We start from the raw sequence: 12,824 nt of genomic DNA on the forward strand, positions 1-12,824 counted from the left end.
GACTGACTGCTCAAGTGAGCAAAATGCTTTTAAAGGCCTCATACATAGGAGCCTTAATCCTAGACTACACTTTCCTCTCCTTCTTCAAGTCCTGAAAGTGTCTGACAGTAAAAGCTCTTACTGTCCTCTCTACCTCTTGATTCTTCCCTCCCTGCCAGCACAGCACATCCCTCACCTCCAGCCATGTCCCTCTAACCTGCCCAATAGGTGGGCAGGCAGCAGCACACACCAACACTTGGTTTGGTTTGATTCATTATGCTTCTAGGACTATGTCCACATCACATGTTTACTGGTAATGAAATTCATGCTAGTTACCAGCCTTAAGCATGCACAGCTACACCTCTACCTACTGCTTGATAAAAATATTTCTGTAGAGATTGCCTTGCTACCCATGCACGGAGAGCAAACTGTGAACAGACTTCGTATCCACTCTGCAACCAGGAAACTAGATGGCACCCAGTGTGTTCTGTGTCTGCTGCCACGTAGGAAACTGTCTCAGAAGCATCACTTCTGTGCTTACTTTATTATTTCAGGTAAGGATATGAAGCCAGCTGCAATCTAAAACAGAACCCCTTCAACCCACTGCATTGCTAATGGAGACTCACGTGTCTATGCCAGAGCTACACACAGTCTGGCTGGCCAGCTGGCCCCTGCCTCCTTGGCCACTACGTGAGCCAGGCAGAACATTCTGCCTGTTGGCTGCTGGCAGGACAGGGTCACCTGGAGGCAGCACACTTGCTGCTGATGATTTGCTGTACAGAATGCATCAAACCCCACTACGCTGATTTTGGTTTTAAAGTTCAAACGTGATAGGGATCAAGCTTTGGAAAATCCTATAGTTTACTGTATTAGCTGTAGGAAAGCTATTAAAAGGACTGCCCTTCCTCCACTTTACACTGTTGACAGACAAATTTGAGATTAGTTGTGTCCCTGGTTTTGGTACACTGATTTAAAGCAGGCTTCCTAGAAATGTCAAACTGAAGCATACAAGTTTTGCTGCATCATCTTACATAAAGCATATTTGCAATGTAGCAACAATCTCTGTTGAAGTACGTACATTCCCCTGCAATACTAGTAGTAAGAACAATAGATACCCAATCCGTATCTTCAGCATGCCACTGAAAAGTTCAGGTGAATTTGAGATGATCCAGCCAATATGTATGACAAGTTCCTGCTGAACTACGGCTTCTCTTTCATCTTGCAAATTACATTTTTCATAAATGATGTTTTTAATCACTGCTGGGGATAAGGGATTAGAAATAACTTCTTCTTCTTGGCCAAAAGCTCCAAGCGTCACCTACAGTATATTGAAAACAAATCAGAAGATATGGACAGAAATAAAAGCACCACAGAAGCAATTCAGAAATGAAACTTCATGAACTCTGTTTCTCTTGTTAAAATATCATAATACAAAAATAATTTTATGTCAATGACTGTTAAGTTGGATGCTATTAAAACAACAAAATTTACTAAAGACCCCAGTAAATATGGAATATATTTTTCCAAAAGAAAATAAAAATACGACTGCTTTGGTTTCAAAATTGGCTGTATAATCATGACTGTGCACTACATTCAGATAGTCTTTCATTTCTGACATGTCAGCTGTGGAGCTCACTTAAAATTCAAAATAGTTTTGTTTTCTTATTTCTAATAGCATCCTAAAAGTTACAGCCTTCATTTTAAGAAAATATATTGCTGGTACTGGATTGTTTAACCAAATAAAAGGGATTTTGTTAAAATTCTGATTTGCTTCTAATCCACGGTCAGTAAAACACAGCAACACTAGATTTTCTCCTATAATAACGATCATTATTATAAAGGCATCAATGAAGCCAAGTTATGTTAAAAAGTTGAAAATAAACAGCTACAAATCATGCTGCATGTAGGTGCAGCTTCCCCTATAGCTATGTAGTGCTAGAAGAACATACCCAGATCTGAGTCTGGAATAAGACAAAGATAAACCTGTCATAATAGTATTTCATACAGGTAAGTATACACATATACATTTTAAAACAAGAATACATAATATTCTATCACTGTTATTTGGAAACAGCTCTTCATGAACTTAATTATTGTGCTGGGATTAAAAAAGAAAAAGTCCTTAGGAAAGGAAGAAACACTGATGATTAAAATTTAACAGAAAACTAAAATCCTAAAAGACGTTTTGCTCAATCGCCACCCATCCATTGTCTTATGCTCAATTACAGAGAGAGTGGCTACATCTTCACTAAAAAGAAGCTTTATGACTTAACTCCATCTACTTTCGTGAAATAAGGGTGCAGATATATAAAATCTAAGGAGTTATGTAAATCAAGCCTTTTCCCTTCTTATCTAGACACTGACCTGTCATTTTAGTATTATTCTGTTATTAAATAAATTTATTACCCCATCGTATATGCAAGTATTAAATATATCTTTATTTTCTCTGGATTTTTCTTCCTCAGTGAAGATATTTTAAGCTACTGGATACTTTTAAAAGAAGCAGAGGCCCTCAAAATTACAAAGCCAATTTATTTAGTTTCTCTGTTATCATTCCTTAATACATTTCTGAGGAGTAAAAACTTACCTGCTTGCCCTGAACTAAAACATTAGTAATAGATGGTGCAAGGCTGTCCACTAGTTTACCTAAAAGACTTGCTGCGAAGCGCACAACAGACCTGAGGGCAGAAAACAGAGCAATCCCACTGCATATCAAAACCTAGTTTAATGAATTCATATATAAACTTGAAGTCTGCTACAGCAGAGATCTCAAAACTATTTCAATAAATACATACATTATTTATAAAGTGGAATTTGGATCAGATTTCATGTAATCCTCCATGGATTTTCATTTTTTAGTCTAGATACAGGTTAATGGATCAAAAATAAATTTAGTTAGAACTCATTAAACTACCAGCTCCACAAAAAGCTTTTCGTTCTTTTCTCCGTATCATCTTGAAAACAGACAGGTAAGAGATGCCAGCTTCTCTTTTGTGACATTTTCATCATTTTGCAATATAAGTCTACTTAAAGAAGAGTTAGAAAGATTTTGTACTTCCTCTTGCAACATGTAACACCAAGACTGGTTTTCCATGCTGAGGTAATATTTCACATGTGTAGTATGAAAAGAGCAACTTGTGTAAACTGCTAGGTTAAAAACTAGCTGTAATTTCTAAGAATTTTTCTTTTTTAAATCCAGTTGATGGTTAAAGATATAAATACTTTTGATAATAATTTTCTGACAAAATACAAACCTAACAGACCTGTATTTGAGCTTTTCTAGCACGGGCTTTGAGGCTGCTAAGAATCATTTATCCACAGAGACAATGAACGAGTTGTAATATTCTATAGTGTTAGTAAAAAATTCAAACAGTTGTGCTGATTCCTGTGAAAACTGCTATGCACTTCTTAAGATCAAGAGCAAAGCATTTAAAATAATGCATTAGTCAATACTATCAAAATGCAAATAAGCAACAACCAAAAAAAAAAATCTCATGGAGCTCCATTTCAGATTTCTGGCCACTTTACCTGTTTCCCATGTACCAGTAAAGTAGTAATATGTGGGGTTATAGAAGAAGAAAATTTCTGTGCAAATGCAGCACTGTAGCGCAACACCAACCTATATGTATGTCACATGGCAATCATGGAAGAGAAATGAAAAACAGTTTACATATTTTTTTTTTAAAATAATTTTGATTTTTATTCTTCACAAAAAATACCACCAAGGTATTTCAGTTCTACCTTATTATTGGCAAAGACCCGTTTTACTGTATGAACAGACTAAAATGAAAAATAGTTTTTATATTTACAGCCTCATCTGTTAGGAATAGTTAACAGAGTGAGAGAACAGAATTCAGGACAGGCTCAAATAATTTCTTTGATAAAATTAAATGAAATTTCTAGTGAGCTTCAGGGCAAAGAAATTAATAAACAACAATAAAATACCAACCTACTTGTTGAAACCTCTTAAAGTTATTGTGACAGTCAGGCTCAAAACAAATTATTTTGGGGCCACAAACAAACTGTAAGTGCATCAACTTAAGTGATTTATATTTGATCACCAGCATTGCTACAGAAAGCTATTGATAATATTTTATCATGCTCTGGAAGAAGTAAGAATATTAGTATTATTATTTGAATTTAACGAGAACTGTACACTGGCAATAGCACTCATAGCCAGCTTATTACTCTTTATATTTTAAAAGGTAACAGTAAGAAAATACTTCTTAATTTTTGTAAAAGCACTACGGACCAGATCTTCAGCTGCAATGAACCAACACAATTTTGTCAGTAAAGCTGTCTTTTTTTCTTCCCACCTTTAAGTGTGTAAGGATCAGGCTTGACTTTCTATGAACACATTAGGAAAAAAATATCGGTGTAAAACAAAAGAAACATGATATATGCATACAAACCAGAGCTTTTTGCTGCCAGCTCTTCTATAGATTCTTTCAATATGCTCAGCAACAGTACCTAAATGCAAAACCACACACACATGAACAAAGCACAAGCAAAAAAGATACACAGGTTTTTATTTAATAAGGTAATTTGATGGTATCAGTTAATTCTGAATCAGCTTTAGCAAATCACTTAACTGTTGTGCTTAACATCTAAATTTAGATGCATTCAAGTCCTCTATCATCCAGTTGTAAGTTGTTATGCAAGAAGCCCAACCAAATTTCAGCTACATTTGATGCTCATGCTATAGAGAGACCTATGATATCTCCCCTATTTTTGCAATATAATGGGGAAAATTAATCTATGTATGGATTCTGCCTATAAAAGTACATCCCCATTGTAAGGTACCTCCTCAAACTGCAGATTATGTTTTGGATCCAGGATGTAAATACTCTCTGCACTGCCTTGCCTCTTTGTTGAGCTAAACCAGGGAAGTCTTGTGCTTGGCAGTAGAGTTCGCTGAAGTGGTGTCATGTTTGGACCAAGTTTGTAACAGCTGATATTCAAGACATGAGTTGTTTTCAACTTTGTATATGAACAATAGATCACCTGGTTAATCATGTGGGACAAGACTTTCATTTTACAGGAAGTTGGGAGAGTATGAAAAGAGAGGATCTTTCGCTGCTTTGCAGCTCTGCCCTCAATAACCACAGAGGTGCCCTCAGAGATACTCAAGTGACATGTGAGCTGGCTTTGGTAATCAGGTGCATTACAGCACTACTCTTGCGAAGCTAACTATCACTGTTACAAAGTACATCAGGGGATATTGGACAGACATGTAAGACATATTACTGATAAACTACTCTCCTCCAAGCTGATTTTCTGTGTGCGAAACCCAAAGAGAACATTTTATGAAGTGTTACATATTAAAGTAGCATCATGCTGTACAGACATGACCTAAAAAAGAGAGGGCAGGAAATGGAAACAGCATTGTTTCTAAGTCAAAGTAGCTAGCCCAGGATTCAGAGAAGGCATGAAGTACATGAATTACACTAATCAGAACAATAGATACCATTCTTTTGTCAGCCCACAGTTGACTGTAGTGCATCAACTTGCTATACAAATATCTCTTCAACTGCGTAGGGGTCAGGTGGAGACCATTATGTTAAAAGTGGTGAACAAACATTCCATTATTCAGACTTCACTTAGCATCTAGATTTTAAACTCTTGGATGGAATGGCAGTGTTTTTCATTCCAGGCACTTATTGGTGAACAGTAAGTTCATCTATAACAACAGCAGTGGCAGTTGACTCACAAAATCATAGCCTGTGCCTGTCAGCTGGAACACCCAAGGTTCTTCAGCTTTTATTTTTAGATATATATTTTATTGATTGTGTGATTCTTTAATGTCAGTCTCAGTAATCTCCAGTCGTAGGAGGACAGGAACTTTTAGTCAGTGACTCAGACTGTTTAATGCAAGGTGCATATTAAAAAGGTTATCATCATCTACTGTTTCATATGGGATAGCACAAAAAGGTCTATACAAGTTAGCTCTGAACAGTCAGAGGCACAACAGCACTTTTTTTGACCAATATGGTTTCAAGAGATTTTAAGTTCATCATCATAATCTAATGGTCAAAAGTGTTTATGCTCGGCTTGCAGAGGTTAGTAAGTCTGCCTCAAGTTGTTTCCAGATCAAAGGAGGACACAATCTAAAAAGGACTAAAGAGCGCTACTGAGGCTCTCAAAGCCTGACAACAGTACAGGCAATAGTGGCAAAAAAGCCTTCTTCAGAGGCTACAGTGTGCCTAAGGCTGAGATTCCAACCATCACTTTGGATTCACACTGTATTTCAACAATGCGTTATGTATCAGCCAATAAATTTTATTCCACTCTACATTATTTTCCATGACATTTTTAATATAGCAATAGGGATATAATGTATATTTTATGTCAAAATGACAACTTTCCATCAAAAGAACCAGCTGTCCTATATCAAAATTATGAAGCAGGGCTCTATAACATGAGGTGGTAACTTACATTGCTCAGTGAATAACTAAGAGAATATTATTTGATCTTAGCATTCCTCTTTTTCGGAGTAGCATTCATACATACAAAGGCAGCTAATAAGCAATCTTCAAAAAAAAACCCCCAACAAAAAAACCCAACTCAAAAACCCCCCACCAAACCTTTCAGCACAAAAGCCACAAGCCACAGTAGCCTCTTCTGAATTATTTCACATGAATTTAAATCCTGTGGTCTAATACAAAGCCATAATACAAAATCAGAGTAAGCTCCATAGATATACTGAATTCAAGTTTGCATAAAAGTAAAACAAATATTAGTAGAAAGCTACACACATTTTTGACTGTTACAGACACATAAACTTGTCTTTAGTTTCAAGTTTTCTATATAACGTCAAATCCTCTGTTTTTTACATCTATGTGTTCAAAATTACAACCAGATACAGCACCAGCCTATAAACAATCTAAAAGAGTTCATATATTTAGCAGCTCATTCCCCAGTTCATTTCCTCATTCATGCTATGAATTTGCCTGTTCTATTTAATGCAGAAATTACTTTAAATGGCAAAGAAAATAGCTACACTACTGCTTGCGTGCATGGCCATTATTCATATTCATTACAATCAAACATACAGCCAGTTCCTGAAATACTCAAGATAGTCAAATGAAAGAAGCTCTTACCCTCCTTGGTGATAAAATTCGGTCCTTCCCTTTTAAGCAATATACTCAAGAGTAATGCTTGACTTGCTAGGCAATTGCAGTCCTTAAAAAAAAACCAGCAACAACATAATCACAAATAGCCTTCAGATTTTCAGTGAAGCAAAACCAGAAGAGCTATTAAAAACTTCAAGTGAAACTAAAGGGCCTTTTTTTTTTTTTTAATTAAAGAAAAAAATCTACAAATTTTGTTTTTAAGGGGACTTCACAACTCTTTCATATCCTATGTATGCTGTATCCTTACCACTGCGGATTGCAGAGGCTTCCCCATGGTTCAAGTTAAGTTGTAATAATTCAGCTTCAGAAACGTTTCCTTTCTTGGGTCCTGTTATTTACGGTAGAAGTGCTTGTAAAGACACAGGGAACCAAGTAGAATACTTCATGTGTTCCTGTCGAACACTGGATCTAGAAATAGTCACTGGTAGTTTTCTTCTCGATACGGGAAAAATGCCAGATTGGAACTTTCCTTTGGTATTATTAAGAAATCACCACTCTATCAGAGTGAATACCAACTGTTGAAGTCTTCTGAATTTTAAGTCTAGCAATAAAATATCTATTCATAAGACACATGACAAATGGATCCCCTTCTAGCTGGTCATTTATTACCAGAAGATAGTTTGGGTAGCTGGGAGAAATGGAAGCCGACAGTTACAGCATGAAGGGCCAGAAAGTTCTGTGATGTTAAGATAAAGGACTGTCAAGAGGAAGATTCTTCAAGTATGAAGAGGAACATCAGACATTTTATATGACTAGCTGTTATTGACATTGAACTATGACACTAATCATGTTGATTTAAGTAGACTGCTGTTAAAAAGAATACTGGCACATAATTTTTAATTTAATGAGAATGAAGATACACTGTACTTTTATCAAGTTTTCTTACATTCAGTTTCTGCAGGATCTCATATGTTGACTTGTTTTTCCAGTCATTAATATTTACATCTGGTTGCTGCTCCAGTTCAGAAGCATTTGGAGTACTAGACTGTCTCTTGACTTTTGAATGTTTTGGAAGATCCAACTCCTCCAAACTCTTAAATACAGGAGGCCTGAAAAATAAATATTTCATTCCTTCATAGCTCAGAAAATGTTTTAACTATCAAACACTTCATTGTTATTATTTACACATAGCCTTACTCTTCTGTTTCAGTGATTCTTAGGAAGTCAAGTTGTTCAACAACTGCTCCAGATATTAATGTCTGAAATGAAAAATTAAAAAAATTAAAAAATATGCAGAAATGTATGTAACTACATAGTGTCTTTTGGCCTCAATATGTGGCAGGTGGTTTCCATCTAGAAAGTAGTTTCTTTATCTACAGTTCCAAGTATCTTTACACTTTCAGAGTATTTTTCCTTTCTTAAAATCTCACTTAAGACAGAAGTGTCTCAGTGCTGCTGGCTCTTTTTTGCTGGCATTCTGCTGTTCTTTTGCCTGCTATGTACAGCTTAAACAAGCAATGTCCAGCCCCACCTCCAAAAACAGGTCTGATGAAAACACCTGAGATCAAGGATTTGCATTCCTCAGAGGCCTGCATGATACCCGTGTTCCGGACCATAATGCTTGTTATTTCAGGGATTGCTGAAGGATGGATAGTTTTCCTGTCACTCAGTGATGTTTCAGGAAAAGACAACATAATAGCATTTCCTACTCTGTAGTCCAATTATCCAACTTAAGCCAAGCATCCCTGCCTGAAGTTTGCACATCAAATGCAGCTTAAAAATACTTCTCTCTCAGAATATTACATACCTGAAAATCAATGTTGCATTTATCTGATATGGTCATTATGATTCATTCACTCCAAATTTATACAAATTTCCTATTTATATACTATCAGAGGAAATGAATTGTACTATAGCATTTTTAAGACTGCTTTTTGATGGTTCTCATTAGTTAAATAAAACTGAGTGTGTATTGTGAACTTTTAAATTCCATTTTCACTGTACACAAGCTGCAGTAAAATACTGATCTGTTACACTGTGAGATGACTGAATATAAAAAACCTGCTTTGCTTTTATTGTTAGTGTCATTCATCCTTTGACTTGCATGAACTCATGACAATGAAGGTGAAAATGAGAAAAGAGCTACAAGTCGTCTAAGCATACACATTTTAAATGAAATTAGATTTTGTATATTTTACAGGAAAAAAAAGCATTCACCCAGTGAGAGTCACACATTCTATCTCTAGGCACGTTTAATGTACGCATCTAAATGAAGCAGCTGAATACAACTCACAAAGATTAAAGGTATATTTTGTTGGAATAGATGAATTATTTAAGAAAACGCCATGAATTAGACATGTCCCTTGTTCTTTTCCCAAATCCTCCCCATAATGAAACAAGACTGTTTCCAAAACGTGACAACTGTGCAGTAAAATTGAGAGATTCTAGTTAACCTGATGAAGAAATCATACCATATTCCACCAGTAAATGCACTGATCACCAACATCTACCGTTGGCCTTAAAGCCAAATTAACATTTGTTTGTAGTTTTACCATGTAGTCTTTTTAATGGATAACAAATACAGCAAAGATCAGTGACTGTCAACATCTTAAACACTTTGAAACTACTAATTACTTTTCTAAACAAAAGAATCTTTCCAGAAGGTCAATGAGTATGGAAGGGGAAGTTCACTCCCTGATGACTGTAACAATAAGGACACATTATGTAGATTGAGAAATTTCTCGCTTGATAATACAGCAGTTTAATCAATGCAAGGCAAGAAAGTCATTGCAGTTAAATTAAAAAAAGAAAAAAAGTCAAACCCCACAACAACAAACACTAGACAAATGAACGGTTTTCCGTGGACAGTAATGGCATTTGCTATAGAAAAAGTCAATGGTAACAGGAGAGACTACATGACCTACATGTGACCAGTAGAAATATATAAATATTTTAAATATTACAAGTATCTCTTAAACCATTATAGTATTTAATTTACAAATGAGCCAGCCCTTCTACAAATTCATGATTTTCTAGGGAACAAGAAATTATAACTGTGTCTTTGGTCTTCTCTCTTACAAAAAGAGGGGTTCTTAACAGGTGTAAACTAAGATTAACTAGCACATACAAGTATCTAAAACCAGCACCTGACTAAGTAATTTTCACATTTTAATGAAGTAACGTACCTGCTTTAAGATTAATTCAGACAGCAAAGATGTTAAAACTAGATCTTAGTTCTTGTAAGCGTTTTAATCTATGTGAGGCACTTCACACACACACACACACCCCCTTTGTTGAATCTAATCAGAAGAAATCCCTCAACGCTTGACATCGTGTATTTATCCTTTGGTGGTAATTTCACAAGATTGCTGAACATAAAAAAACCCCTTCTCCTTTCTGAAAGTCCTCAGTGATGATTATCACTTTCAAAAGACTCATCAAAAGAAATTAAAATATACCCATAATTCTTTAGAGATCTAACAAAAACTGTACCAAATGTCTTGGGTCTTGGCTCCTTAAATTGATGATACTAAGCACAATACTTAGAAGTCACATGAAAAACAAAAGCAAAGAATACACGTACCAATACCAGAAGGTAAGAACACAACATTCAGGAAAAACATCATACCTGCACTCTGTCAACATGAACTTTTACTCCTCCAACAACTCCCTTTCTGAAGGCTGCCAACATATCTAATATTGGATTGAATCTGCTCCCTCTGAAATTTGAAACGGAATTCCATTAATCTTGCAATTAGGTAAATACCACACTGCAAATGATGCCTTTATCTCTCTTTACCTTATATTGTCTTCGCGGATAAGTACAACAAACAGTGGACGACCATGCATTTTCCAATTCTGCTTAATGAACTGCAGTGCATTCTAGGTAAGAAACAATACATTAGTCAGCCTCCCCGCCCCCAAAAATACACACACACAATGTACCAGAATACATAAGATATTAGAAGGGTATCTTAAAATAACACCATGGAAAAACCCAACAGACAGAAAACCCCTTAGCTAATAAAACACTAACAGACTTCAATAAATATAAGATGCTTTCAAGCAGTGCTATTTCACAAGTTTTCTGAAAATACTCCTAGTATATATTGATCACAGGCTAAACCACTAGACAGACTGTGGTACACTGAGCTACATGTAATGACCTAGTAAGTATGCATGGGAATCCAGGACTTAAATCATAGGCCCAAGCATGGAATAACCAGTACCACCTTCTATGCACTGGAAGTAGCTGCTCAAGTACAGGGGACTTGACAGGTAAGCTTCATGCTGCTGCCTGCCTTAAAGCTAGGGAAGGAAGAATTTTTAATATTTGTGCAAAGTCAAGTAATACTTCCTCCAGGTCAGGCTTTCATATTTCCCTTAATCAGACCAGTCTCATTCATCTTTCCAGCCAAGAACATTTATTTTCCCAAAGAAACAAGTAATCATTTGCTCACTGCACTACAGCATTCCCAATCACTTTTGGGTGAGTTTTTTTTGTCAGATAGAGATACTCACTAGAACTCATACTGGGCTGACAGGATATTCATCTCAATACACTTTCCAGAATAAACTGCAAATTTATTTTTGTATTAGAAGAATACACACTATACAGTGTTCTCCTTTCAGTCTTCTATTTTATCAAACTTCACAGTTTATTCTTCTACAGAGTCTACTTTTGTTAGGTTCTCAAAGGAGAAGTTACAGATAAATACCTTAATGTCATCAATCAACATCATAACATCCTGAGACATGTAGAAATCACTTAGATCAAAAATGATCGAGTAGCAAACTACAGTCTTTCCTAGTATTCGATAAATCTGTTGAGAGAGAAAGCTTATATCAATCTTTTCTTTCAAATATTTGAAGCACTGAAGTAGCTAAGAAGGAAAAAAGGTATTTTGAAACTATCAAAGTAATAATCAATGTAGAATAGTTGACTTAAAAAATAAGATAAAAGCTACATATCTAATTTTAGGTACTCTGGTTTTTAATAGGTATGCAGATCTGCATTCTATTTCAGTTAAAACAGTTCATCACCATTCAGCCTGTTTTGGCCAAGTACTACTGTAACTGGGTGTCTAGGAAACTTAGTTTAATAGTAAGACAGAGCATGCACATTCAAAATAACAATATACATTACAAGGACTTTAAGATATATGCATAAAAGAAAATTCTATTTCAATTCTATTCAGAATCATCCAATGTTTATCTGAAACATACATCAGTAATAAGAATAATAATATAAACATTTCTTGCAACAACCTTTGATGTTCCAAGGCATCCTATAGGCCTGTCTGGTCTTCCAGATAATCCCAATTTGTCATTGACTCCCAAATGGAAGTAAGCCTGTGAGAAAGAATTATAAAAACTGAGGGAAATCTAGATGTAAGCCTTCTTGATGCTCCTACTGGGTCCCCATAGAAAGCAGCCTGCTCTCTAAATCAGTCATACACTCCAGTGTAACTCACGTCACTTCTGGCAGACCAGTACTCTGCTGTAGATGTGGTGTAACAGTTTCCCTTCCTGCCAAATAATAGTTTTGGGAGGTTGAAGGATTTTCACCTTGCTCATGAACATGGAAATACAGTTAATACTGGTTTACATTAAAAGAGAGATGTCTTCATTAGGCAGGACTGCTGGGTAGGATCCTGATGCTACGGTTACGACACAGGGGTGCAGCTTCAGGCTTGCGCAAAGCACCAGAGTCCTGCCTATCTGCATAGTTTCAAAATTCAACTAAAACTTCTTGTTTCCTATATTAGGAAA

At 35.9% G+C, this 12,824-nt stretch overlaps 1 protein-coding gene across 8 annotated transcripts in view; it reads right to left on the reverse strand.

Annotated features, from left to right (window-relative positions):
• The window catches only part of PHKB (phosphorylase kinase regulatory subunit beta), an 87,522-nt gene that overhangs the window by 15,243 nt on the left and 59,455 nt on the right, over positions 1 to 12,824 (reverse strand). For 7 of the 8 annotated variants that reach the window (XM_074913038.1, XM_074913044.1, XM_074913040.1 and 4 more), the window contains 10 exons: positions 12,321 to 12,404; positions 11,771 to 11,875; positions 10,852 to 10,934; positions 10,681 to 10,771; positions 8,250 to 8,311; positions 7,999 to 8,161; positions 7,080 to 7,161; positions 4,392 to 4,449; positions 2,567 to 2,657; positions 1,095 to 1,297 (listed from right to left, as the gene is read on the reverse strand). In XM_074913038.1, coding sequence (XP_074769139.1) covers positions 1,095 to 1,297; positions 2,567 to 2,657; positions 4,392 to 4,449; positions 7,080 to 7,161; positions 7,999 to 8,161; positions 8,250 to 8,311; positions 10,681 to 10,771; positions 10,852 to 10,934; positions 11,771 to 11,875; positions 12,321 to 12,404 — 1,022 coding nt within the window. Of the gene's footprint in view, positions 1 to 1,094; positions 1,298 to 2,566; positions 2,658 to 3,507; positions 3,599 to 4,391; positions 4,450 to 7,079; positions 7,162 to 7,998; positions 8,162 to 8,249; positions 8,312 to 10,680; positions 10,772 to 10,851; positions 10,935 to 11,770; positions 11,876 to 12,320; positions 12,405 to 12,824 lie in introns of all 8 variants that reach the window. The other variant, XM_074913039.1, reaches the window with a different exon arrangement.

The sequence above is a fragment of the Athene noctua genome, chromosome 9, assembly GCF_965140245.1.
Source record: "Athene noctua chromosome 9, bAthNoc1.hap1.1, whole genome shotgun sequence".
Lineage (NCBI taxonomy): Eukaryota > Metazoa > Chordata > Aves > Strigiformes > Strigidae > Athene > Athene noctua.